We start from the raw sequence: 12,374 nt of genomic DNA, 5'->3' as shown, positions 1-12,374 counted from the left end.
ACAACGCATCGATGATCAAACACGCTAGTTTTGCAAAATGCTAACATCAACATCTGTAATGCATTTTCAAACAACCGAAGATTCTGAAGCCAAACAGCCATCCTGTTGCCTTAGAAACAATCTCTTCCTCCTCTGTTTTCTCTGCAAATATCTAGCGTTTGTAACTGGTATTTGGAGGTTTTAATGAAGGACGTGGATGTTTGCAGAGGTTGGACGAGTGAGGTAAACAGATTACATCGCAGAGCTAGCCATGGAGATGGAGGCGGTAGAGGGGGGATTACTCGCTGTCTGTCTCCGTCTGTGGATTCTGTAAGAGAAGGTCACTCAGTGGCAGATTATTGTCTCAGACCCATTGAAAAAAACACTGTTTAAACACCAGAGAGAGAAAGAACACAAGGTGATTTAAGACGTTATTTGTCCAGTAAACTTGAGAAACACTATACATTTGAGGTGCTATCTTAATAAAGACAGTACATGCAAATTTTTAAGTTAAGATGGCAAAAAAGAGTTGCAAAACAAATTACAAAACAACTTTTATTTTGTGTCCCAAAGTGCGTTTTGCCGTAACACAAAACAAACGCTTTATAGTATGAAATTACGCACAGCTTGCATTAAAACAAATGAGAAAACCTGTGCAACATTTTCAGAACGTGTCCAAAAATAGTGATCTGGTTCTTATAGTTATAATAAAATTAAATATAGACACATTTAAATTATGCAAATGACGTACCTATTTACGGCACAACAAAATTTTGACGTATTTATAACGTTGTACAGATTCACATTTTGTTGTGACGTTTCACATAAAATACAATCTTTCAATTCAGAAGCAAGACCATAAACTGCATAAACATGGCAGTGCACTATTAACTATTAGATTATAATTTAACATTGAACTCAAACAATATAATCTCTCCGTAGTTATTCGTCACAAATTTTTAAACGTCAAAATATGCTACTCCAAAAATGCACTTAATGCACTGAAAAAACAACATTTCTATTAAATTGATACACTTTTTATGTTAGGTTCAGTTATTTCTTTCATGGGTGATGTAAACATGTGAATGTCATAGTAAACAAACAATCAAACAATACTTTAATGTTAAGTTTAAGACAACGTGGTAAATCAGTGCAAGTTCATTCAGCTGGTTGGGCTCCTTGAGGACATTTGTGAGAAACTTCAGAGCTGTATTATCAAGCAGACTGCTATAAGTGCTGCCAGCTCTTCACTGCGACTCACGAGTTTTATGAAAACATAATTTATCTGTTAAAAAAGTTTCAGGCGAAGGAAATAATACTTTACAACTACAGTATAAAAACGCATATTTGCCAGACTGAGCAATTTTTAAATGGTAACATCATCGCTAAACTAGTTTAGGACTGTGTTGGAGCCAAAATGGGTGTATACATTTTTTTAGTGAGTGTTTTATGAAATTGATAGGTTAAAATTGTCTCTCTCTAAGGCTTTATTAAATTATATATGATATTTAGTTCCCACTCAGACTATTTTCGAGTGGGTGGACGAAGACTAATTTGCAACAAGTTTATGGCACATTTAACAGGATCTTCTTGCGCTGATAAGGTGTGAGACAGAGACGTTTCCTAAAGCAACATATACTAGATTGCTAGTTTGAAATCCGCCAGCTGGCCGAGGGCGAACGTATCCTTTGTCTTCATCTGGAACGCTTCATGCTTCCTGCCTCCTTTGGTAGATATTCTGCAAAGCGGAGGAAAATATAATTTTCCCATTCGAGAACACTGCTATAATTCTCGGAAGAACCCTCTGGGCTTAAAAACCACTTGCGACGATGACAAACCAGAGGATTCTCAACTTTCATTCCTGAGCAGTTACTATGGTGATGGATTTCAAGTTCACCCGATTCGGTTGCCGCATATTGTGAAGCGGTCTATCTCCAGCAGGTCTTTTTTTGAGGTTCTGTGTTTAAGTTCAGTGGATTCTGGTGCCTGTGTGGTGGCCTCGTCGGGTTTAGGGGAAGAATCCGGGGGCGGATCACTGGTCACCTTAGTGATGGGGGGTGGAGCTCGGGGGGAACGTCTGGCCCTTGGGGACGGTTGCTTGGTTATGGAAATGGAGGGTCGATGAACTCTAGGTTTGTCTTAGAGAAAGAAAGTATTCCATTTACCATTATATCAAGTCTTATGATGTGAAACAGAAAAAAAACTTTGACAAACAATATTTGTTATATAAAATCTTTTTTATGAAACGGTGAAAAAATATGCAGAGAGAAATTAAAAATCGTATTTCTTTAATAACTTAAACCCATGTTACCTGGCGGTGGAGAAGATGTGGCCTGGTCGGTTTTCTTTGGATGTTGTTTTGGAGCTTGAGCAGTCGGCCTGCCAAACAACTTCCCCTCCATATTGGCTTCCTTGACATAACGGCAGGCCTTTCCCAGCAGAACAATGCCATTCAACACTTTCAGTGTTAATAATCTGCAGAGAAAAAAATGAAAATGCCTGGCAGAGGACAACTACTAAAACATCTTTTTACAGACTTGGTTTTCAAAAACACAGCAGGAGAACAGTATTAATAAAATAAACTGGCTCTGTCGAGAGCTGACGGCATGCTGAGGGATATGTCATAATTTCACATGATAAAATGGAAACTGATTGATTGAATGAATTTTACCCAAGATAAAAGAGAAGCAGACAGACAGATGAGAGAGCGCCCTGGATCTTTACTGAGCTCATCACCACTCGAATCAGCTGAAGGAGAAAAAAACCATAAAACAATTAAACTACTGATCACATGTGCTTTACGGTAACAATCTCTTACTTGTATAAAATATAAATAATTATATATTGATTGTATCAAATAAATAAAATTCTGCCTGATGTATAAGCTTATTAATTAAATAATTAATACCAGATGTAAAAGATACACAATAAAAAAAAGTATATATACGTAATAACAGCTTAAAGGAGTTAGAAATCTCACCAGAACAGCCAGAGGCAAAGGAATGAAGCCCATCCTTCGTGCCACTGAATCGCTATAGTCTGTGTACGCCTATTCAAGAATGCATCAGATATCAGTGAGCTTTTTATTACTATTGGGCTTTAAAGCATTTTCTGCTGCTTACAGAGCCCAGATCTGTCACATACACGTGTGATATTTCATTTATATCTGTCAAAAAGCGACAAACGCTCACAGCACCTTCAATATTCAGGGCTGGGTGTATTTTATATTACAGAACACAAATGAACGCTTACATTCTGTTGCCGACTGCTGACGAGCTCAAAAGCTAAGCTTGCTTTATATTCACTGTAGACCTAAAATAAAAAAATGGGACAAAGTTCATAAGTGGTGCCTGTATTTGGGGCGATGATACTGCACCTTGTATGGGTGCCTAGATACACAATGGTAGGAGTGAAGCTTTAAAAAGCAGGTAAAACAAATCTACAGCTCTCACATCGGCCGTGATGTCATTGAATTTAGTGATGAATGCGTGCTTGACGGCATCAACGGCAACCTCGGAGGTGATAACCATGAATACATCGGGCAGGAGCACCCACAAGTGTTCTGCAAAAAATATCAAAACAACAAGCAAATTCAGTTAAATTGTGCAGAAAAAGTCTTACTGTAAAGAAGTCATCTTTTAGACCACGGCCGTTTTTATATGAATCCAAATCCGCACCTGATTTCCAGGAAAACTGCTCCATGTTCCTCAGGCAAACAATAAGAAGCAAAATGTAATTGGTGAATCGTTCCTTGATATCTGCAAGACAGACATAAACCCAAAACATAAACCACCACATTTGCATTCGGCACAAAGCTTTTGGTTAACTTCAAAAGATGCAAATGCATTTGATCCATGTATATTTTGCAGCAGGTTGTGTATCAGGGATTATTTTATCACAATAATTTGAACACTTGAATGGACGGCCACAAGGATAAGTGTCTGTTTGAAGGGGGGAGGTTTGTAATCGGCATCTATTCTCCCTTCTGGTGTATCAGCTGGTCTTTCATAAAGAGTAGAGCTGGCGGAGGAAAGAGGATGTCAAACTGCACCGCAGCCTGTCAGCATCTCACCGAACGTTATTAGAAAGAAGCTGTGGAGAGCTTTGAATAGCATTCCGAAAAGATGCTGTAACAGGTGCGAGTCAGCCCACACGTAACGCTTTGTCACCTACTCTGTGAAGTCTTTTAATAAAATGGCATAAACCTTACAACTTCAAGTTATTTTGAAGAATCAGAATAACTGCGAGGTAAACTGCTGTGGATATAATCCCTGTATACAGTATAATCTACATTATGCAACAGTTCTGATTGGATGATAGCGCTGATGTAACACCAGAACTGCTTTATGGTTTTAATAATACTACAGCAAGGTTTTCGGTTTTAAATGTCCTAGTGTCAAAGCAGACTGTACTGATAAAAACATAATGCCTGACTGCTAAGCCTTCCCTGTATTAAGGTGAATGTGATTTTGACTCACCGCTGTTAGACATCTGAAAGAGGTTGTTCTTCTCAAACTTTTTGAACACACTTCCTTTGATTTCAACAAACTAAAACAGACAAATACATGCTTTTAAAACCTTTTGATTTAGTTTCCAACCACAATATACAGACGTGGGAAAAGTAAAAAAAATAAACTAATCCAAATGATAATATAATAAGCATTTCTAGATGTATTGTGGCAATTCCAGTTAAATATCAACAAAATAAACCTCAGGAGTGACAAAGTCATCCAACAGCAATGTGAAAGACTGACAGAATGACAAGACGCATGTCAAAAATCGATGGTTATCACATAAAAAATTAGGGATGCACAACAAATTATCGGCCATATCGGTGTCAGACGATAAATGGCCATTTTTTATGTTATCGGTATTGGCCGATCGGTGAATGTTTAAAAATAAAAGCACTTGTCCATTTTTTGCCTTTTGTTTCAGTCTTTTATAGAATTTTATATTTATATTCTCTATATCGGCCAATATATCGGTTATCGGTTTACTATGTTAAAGAATTATCGTTATCGGCCAAAAATGTACATATCGGTTCATCCCTAAAAAAAATATTTTTGAACCATTCCTAAATGCATGAAAAAATTGTACTGTTGTAGATTACAAAATTTATATGAACTTGTTTTCTTTTCAGTATTTAAAAACTGAAAAATACAGAGCATCTTTTTTTATTTTGACCTGTTCCATGAATTAATGCAAATAGAAATCTTTTTGCTCGAAAATGAGGAGAAATATTGTTAGTATTTCACAGAATAAAACGAAATAATAATTTTACCTTTAATAAAAAAAAAATTAAGAGGTCTCCTAATTTTTTTCGTGGCTATGATTTATATAGAGACATTTGATCATCATGATTCATAGAATTTCAAAGTTTGTATACTAATGTGAGCACACACTTACATTGTTGGACATCATGATGGTGAGCAGTGATTTGTTATGCGAGTTGAAGGCAACATTGAGCGTAGAGGCCTGTACCATGATGAGGATGGCATGAAGAACTGCGACGAAATTACATTCAGGAAAATAAAACACTGAAGATAAAACTACAGTTTTTTCTGTGACATGATGTTGAGACATGAAATATTTATAATATTTATAACAGGCAACCTTTTGGTTGGCAGCCCTGAAATGGTTAAACAATCACAACTTTAATCTACAGAGATTTGTTATTGGGTAATTCATTATATTTAAATAGATAACCTTATGATTGGCTACATATAATCACAAATCTAAAAAAAGTCATGCGATTGGGTCATTTAAACACGGCAAATCAAATTTAGTTATAATCTGTAATGATAAACACACTAAATAACAACACGTCATAAAACATTTGTAAAAAGTCTTTGTAGCATATACCCTCAAAGGATACAGACATAGAAGACGGCCATAAAGAAATGAGGAATGACTCCAATGTGGGCTCTCTTCCGTGACTTGGGCTCGGTGGCCGTCCAGTAAAGAGCATCCAGAATGTCCTGCCCAAAAGACGAGAAGAGACGATCTGCCACCTAAAGAGGAAATCACACTTAAAACACAATCCACAAAACACAATCAGTAATCAGTGAATGAAAAGCAGCTGTACTGTACCTCCAGCATGTTGTAGATGATATAGAGTTTGATGACTGACTGGCCCCGGATCAGGTGGTACATCATGGCATAATCGACGTAGTGCATCATGAAGTAACAAAGCACCATGATTAAACCTTTCAGCAGATCACACACCTGAGCAGGCTGCATGAACCGAGAGCCACTGACAAACAAACACAATAAAACACACTCAATAATCACAATTACAAAAGAGCAAAATGTGACAAAAAAATGACAATGACAATCAAAACACAGACACACTTGAACATCACAAGAATCATGCATTTCTTAGATGTATGGACAATGAGAAAACAACATAATTCAGTTTAGCGTTGACATCTATCACATCCCTCTTTCTTCACAGCCGAGACAATTTTAACAGAAGATGATAGAATTAATGGTCTCGGGTTTACTTGTGAAGCTGAGCTGTAATTCAAAGCTGTGCAAAACATGCTGTGCTCCGGGTGTCAGATATATCACAGTCACTCGAGGTACCAAATGTGGAACCTTCGTAAACGTTCATTTAAAAATGCAATGTACAGTTCAACATCAAAAAATAAACAAATCTAAGACAAAAGCCTCCAACCCCTGACGAGCAGATCCTCTAAGTCTCATAGCAGCCACTAGTATAGAAAGTCAATAGAGAGTCCAATGATTCTGCAGCTTTGTATGCTTTTATATGACACTTCTTAACTAAAAAGTAATGATACCATATTTATCACCCATGGTATTAAAGGGATAGTTCACCCAAAAATACAATTCTGTCACCATTTCCTCACCCTGAAGTTGTTCCGAACCCATATGAATTTCTGCTTTGCTGAACACAAAGAGAGATATTTGGAAGAATGTTAGCAATTTTCAGTTCTGAAACATGGTTCATTACGAAAACGTTTTATATTTTTTTGTTCTGTTGAACACAAAACGAGATACTTTTCTAGAATTTAGAACAGCAAACAATTCCGGGAAACCTTTGGCCACCATTTTAATGTTTCTACTATGGTAGTCAATGAAGTCCCAGAATTAAAAATTGCTAACATTCTTCCAAATATCTTCAAGGTAAGTTGTAAAGGTTTGAACAACTTGAGGTAGCTTGAGTAAATGATGACAGAATTTTCATTTTTGGGTGAACTGTCCCTTTATCACGGTATTCAAAGGTACTTCAGAAAACACCATCATGGTATTTTGTGTTGGGCTTATTATATTAGTTACGCCTTTCATGTTTTCATAATTTCACTTTTTAATTTTCCGAATGATAAATTAGAAACATTCTTTTCTCAAAACAGGGATGTCAAGGGGATGTTTTGTTTTTATAGCAAAAGCAGAATTAATGTGCTTGAGGGGATAATTATGAAGCCTTAAATACACAATGCATCAAACAAGAACACAAAGCAACAACTTCTACACTTTTGAATAAAAAGCTCCATACAAAATGGTTAAATTACTACGCAGACAAATGGCAGCTGGGGTACAGTCTCATTTTCCCAGCAAGCAAAGACTAAACACACACACACACATACATACACACATACATACACACATACATATATATATATGCATAATTTTATGTAATAAAGTTCCAGATCTGTTTGTTAAAATAGACGTTATCTTTTCTGTCCTATATTAACATGAGATTTTAGTCTTTTTATTCTTACATTCAGGTGTGGTGGGTAGAATTTTAATTCAATTTAATCGATTTCTTAAGGTTTTACAGAAAAATGAATGCAAACTGTCTGTTCATTCAAACAGGGATATTTCTGCACATCATTTATGGACTCCACATCCAGTTAAACCTATTTCAAGTTAAAAGAAACAGCTGCTACCATTCGAGTCAAGACCTGGACCAAATATCCTTGCTGAGAAATCAGCTTAAACCGACCTAAGGTGGTTTCACTGGTTTTCTTTCGCAACAAAGCAAGTCACCTTGGTTTATAGGAGTTTTTGGGCACACGGCAGCTGGTAAGATGAAAACCAGATGGCATTGTTTTAAGAGCCAAGCTAGACAAGCTAAACCAGCTACAGACCAGTTAAAGCAAGCTAACCACCAACATCGTTACTAATCATCAGCTTTAGCAGGAATCCATGTAATGTAGCGCCTCTGTGTTATACCAGCACCGCACCGATACACAGAGCCCTTCATTTATCACACAAGCTCTTCAACCATCAGGAACCAGCCAACAGCTGACAGTAAAAACGACTGTGCAATCATATAATAAGCAATCTAGCCCATCCAAGAGCGATGAAGAATAATCACAGACCAGCAACACAAACACACTGCCAACTAAATGCCACAGTCACATGCCCATAAAAACGCATGAACCAAACACAGGATGAAAATGGACTCGTGGGATTGTTTGAGATGGCTCACGGTGAAGGCAGGCGTCCTACCTGCTCCGTCTGCAATAAGGGCAAACATTATCGCTGATAAGAGAAGGTAGAGGCACACTTTAGAGACTGTACTCTTACTGTATGAAGAAACAATCATTTAGCAGAAACATAACAGTGTCAAAATAGGGGACCGAATTGGGTCTGTGTTTCTGAATTCATTTGAATGCATTTCTACTAGTTAGCTTTCAACTTAGCTGCCTTATTGCATAACACTTAAAAGTAAACTTGTTTTTTTTCAAAGAAATTGTGATGTGTTACCCGAGGCCGCAGCAAGGAATGGTCAACAACCTCAGAAAAGCCAGCAGTGTTCTCAGGGGCAGCAGGGTAAACACGTACAGAAAGGCGTCCAGGCACAGGAAGAACCCGAAGATTATCAACTGCAGAAGAAATAAACAGTGACATCATGAGCACAAGTGCACAAAACATTCTGGGAGAACGACGTTTCCACAACCACTGTAGAAAAAACAGTTTCAACAAGGACTCTGTGAAGCCGACATCTTTGTTATATTTGCATTCCGTCATGTTAAAATGATATGAAAGTGACATCATCTTCCTCAGAGGCACTGATCCTTGACATGCTTGAGCGCACTGACTGAGGGGTGTGATGTCTGGGGGTCTGAATATGTCCGCCAGCACTCCGTAACCTTAAAATCTTCTTCATGTTCTGGGGGCATTTCTCCGTTTCAGAGAGAGACCATTAAAAACAAATTAAAAACCATAACATGCACCGCAAGCAACTGGCTCTTTACATACCGAGCGTGAACCCCGGAGGCCATGTTCCCCAGGAGGTTCAAAAATAAAAGCTTGTTAGACGACAAACACAACAACCCTATGAAAACACAGGAGAAAGGCGCAAAAATAAACTTCTTACCTTCTCAGAGAAAATACATCGAATGACAGCAACCATTCTGAACTCGTAGAAGTGGAAAATCATAAGAACGCTTAGTAAATTTGTTTAAAAAAAGTATTCTTGTAGAGGATGGCACTTCCTAAGAAACCACAATGAATTGTAGGAGACTACAAAAACTTTAGTGACATTTCTGTTGTATGAGTTAGGCTGTGTATGTACTGACCATCATATTCTCATTTGTGTGCATTCTAAAAAATCTTTCTAAGAACTGTTTCCAGGTCAGTGCCTAAACACTGTCTCACTCATGTCTTGAGTGTTCATTGTGAGTTTACTAAGGTTTGTGGGGCGGAGCGGCTTTAAAGTCACAGAGCAGTCTTTGTGTGGACTGTGCACATACCTCATCTGTCAACATGTGCACAGCATATTATACAGACCTGGTCTTAAGCTACATGTGTCTAAAAATGTCATGTGAACATCTGAAATCATGCCTATGCTTTACTGTGAGAATCACTGGCATCTCAATAAAACACTATGAAAGATAAAACATTGAAAATTGTTTGCTTAGCCCAATATCGCCATCTAGCGGCAACAAACAGTTCAATACTTTCTGTGGACTTTTGGCTGATTTAGTGTCTTCATGAATACTCCATTTGACATAATAGTACAGTAACCATATTTTACCATATTTAAGGTTGAAGTGTGTGCATTGGAGTGACGAAATAGATGTGAAAAAAGCCTTAGTTGAGCCAATATCTCAGAGAACTCAAACATACAGTTCACTTCTGCATGTTACACAGAGTCACAGTGTTACAAGTTTTCAGGAGAAATCCACTTATGAATGCTTCACTCACAAGTAATCTAGTTTAAAGGGACAGTTCACCCCAAAATGTGCTTCTGTCGTCATTTACTCACCCTTAAATTGTTCCAAATCTGTATAAATGTCCTTGTTCTGGTGAACACAAAAGAAGATATTTTGAAGAATATAAGCAACCAAACAGATCTCCGGGAGGCAATGAGGGATGAGATCTGTTTCCTTGCAGAAATTCTTCCAAATATCTTCCCTCGAGTTCAGCAGAACAAAGATTTTTAAAGGTCTGGAGTGAGTAAATGATGAAAGAATTTATATTTTTGTGTGAAGTATCCCTTTAGCTTTTAAAACCAATAAACACAATTATGATATTTCACGACTTTATCATTGTGTGACTACATCGTAGGTTATATTATAAAACATTTCATAATCAGTCATGACATTTCTCTCAGATTGTTTCACACCTGTATAAATTTAGTTCTTTAGCTGAACACAACGGAAGATATTTATCTCATAAAATAACTAAATAGGGAACATAAATAGTATGGGAGTCAACGGGGGATGAGATCTGTTTGGATAATGACATTCTTTCAAATATTTTCCTCCGTGTTTAGCAGAACAAAAAATATATGTTAATGATGACAGACTTTTTATTTTTGGGTGAACTATCCCTTTAAAGGATTATTTAAGTCAAAAAATGAAAATGAGACTTTTTCTTATAAATCAGACTTTCAATAAATAATGGGTTATATTTCTTGTTATTCAGTAAACCTGTTTTCACCTTGACCCTTAAATAATTACCCTTCTAAACGTCATTTTTCAAATTTCTTTAAATGACTTGATAATCTCACAAAATCTTGTTCTGTAATGCAGTTTTACCTGATCCGTTGGTAATGTGAAATAACCAGTGTTGGGTAAGTTACTCTGAAAAAGTAATTAATTACTAGCTACTCATTACATATTCAATAGTGTAATTGGATTACTGTCCAAATTACTCTGTTCAAAAAGTATTACGTTACTCATTACGAATAACTTTCTATATCCTACATCAACCTTGATTAGTTATTATCTCATTAACTTGTTCAGGTGTTCAATAGGGAGACATCCAAAGTATTCTGTCAGGGGGGGCCTGAGGACTGGAGTTGAGAACCACTTAAGTGATTCAAGGATAGACATGAAACGGCTTATTTAATTCATTCAAATAAATAATATTATTAACTGACCAAAGTATTACAAATGTGAGAATTATACATTAAAGCACAGATTTTAATGTAAGACTTTGAATGTTGATGTCAATTACACTATTGCACACGCATATATTTCACAAAGTATTTAGTTTAATTACATCAAAAGTAACTATAATTAAATTACAGAAAACATATGAGTAATCCCTTACTTTACTTTTTCAAGGGAAAAGTAATCAAATTACAGTAACTAATTACTTAGTAACTAGTTACACCCAACACTGGAAAAACAGTCCTCTTTAGAAAAAAAACTAGTATTGCGTGACCCACCCTCTCCAGTTCTCTAGGTATCCTCATGCAGGTGTAAACTCTTTCCCTCCTCTCAGTGTACTTTGCCTCATTGTGCTCCAGGAAGTATCCCCTGGTCAGCTCTGCACACATGAACCGCACCAGGGACGGATCATCAGGGTCCACTGAATCTGTGATTGAGATAATGAAAAGTTATTCAACGCCATTGAGTTATGATTCAGCTTTCAAGATTGACAACTGTTCTTATACGATTGTTTAAAACAAACAAGCAAAAGTTACACACGTGCAAGCTGGTTCTGTCATCGCATTAGTTTAAATGTACAATGATAACCATATACATTATAAGGGATGCTCTAGCAAGCAAAGCAAGCTATGATGAAAAAAAACATTTCAAAGACTGTAGATGTGGAACACTGAACAATCTAACAGGGCGGGAGTTAAATCAAGGTAAAGATCAGTTAACGTTACACGTTGGAAACTAAAGCGAAGGTCAGTCTGATGCTCAAGCTTACCCGAGCGCTCGCGCTGCTCGCCTTGAGCTTCTATTTTCTCGTAAAATCCCAGAGTTTCCGCCATCTTGATCTCCGGGGAAGCGACGTTTACCTTCCCAGCTCCTGACGCACACGCCCGAGAACATTTCACCTTTTCGTGATCGTCATTTTCGGGATCCTTTACCTCTGACACCCCGACGTCCAGCGAGTCCGCCATCTTAGCTGTGACGTCACCACGCACGTGGTATTGATAAACAAATAAATCGAATGCAATGAAA

General features: G+C 37.2%; 1 protein-coding gene across 2 annotated transcripts; it reads right to left on the bottom strand.

Moving 5' to 3' along the window:
* Window positions 1-526: 526 nt before the first annotated feature.
* tapt1a (transmembrane anterior posterior transformation 1a) lies at window positions 527-12,319 on the bottom strand. 2 transcript variants are annotated; one of them, XM_056770257.1, is made up of 15 exons: window positions 12,118-12,319; window positions 11,627-11,775; window positions 8,713-8,831; window positions 8,455-8,487; window positions 6,070-6,232; window positions 5,855-5,990; window positions 5,386-5,483; window positions 4,458-4,527; window positions 3,657-3,737; window positions 3,432-3,541; window positions 3,232-3,291; window positions 2,960-3,028; window positions 2,651-2,727; window positions 2,291-2,454; window positions 527-2,117 (listed from the first exon to the last, which is right to left on the bottom strand). In XM_056770257.1, the coding sequence occupies exons 1-15, from the start codon at window positions 12,311-12,313 to the stop codon at window positions 1,873-1,875; spliced, it is 1,770 nt and encodes a 589-aa protein (XP_056626235.1). In that variant the 5' UTR covers window positions 12,314-12,319; the 3' UTR covers window positions 527-1,872. The 2 variants fall into 2 exon arrangements, with proteins under 2 accessions (XP_056626235.1, XP_056626236.1); XM_056770258.1 differs by lacking the exon at window positions 8,455-8,487.
* Between the last annotated feature and the right edge of the window lie 55 nt (window positions 12,320-12,374).

Source organism: Triplophysa dalaica, chromosome 16 (genome assembly GCF_015846415.1).
Source record: "Triplophysa dalaica isolate WHDGS20190420 chromosome 16, ASM1584641v1, whole genome shotgun sequence".
In the NCBI taxonomy this organism is placed as follows: Eukaryota; Metazoa; Chordata; class Actinopteri; order Cypriniformes; family Nemacheilidae; genus Triplophysa; species Triplophysa dalaica.
The sequence above is the reverse complement of the archived record's forward strand: the minus strand, read 5'-3'. Positions and strand labels throughout refer to the sequence as shown.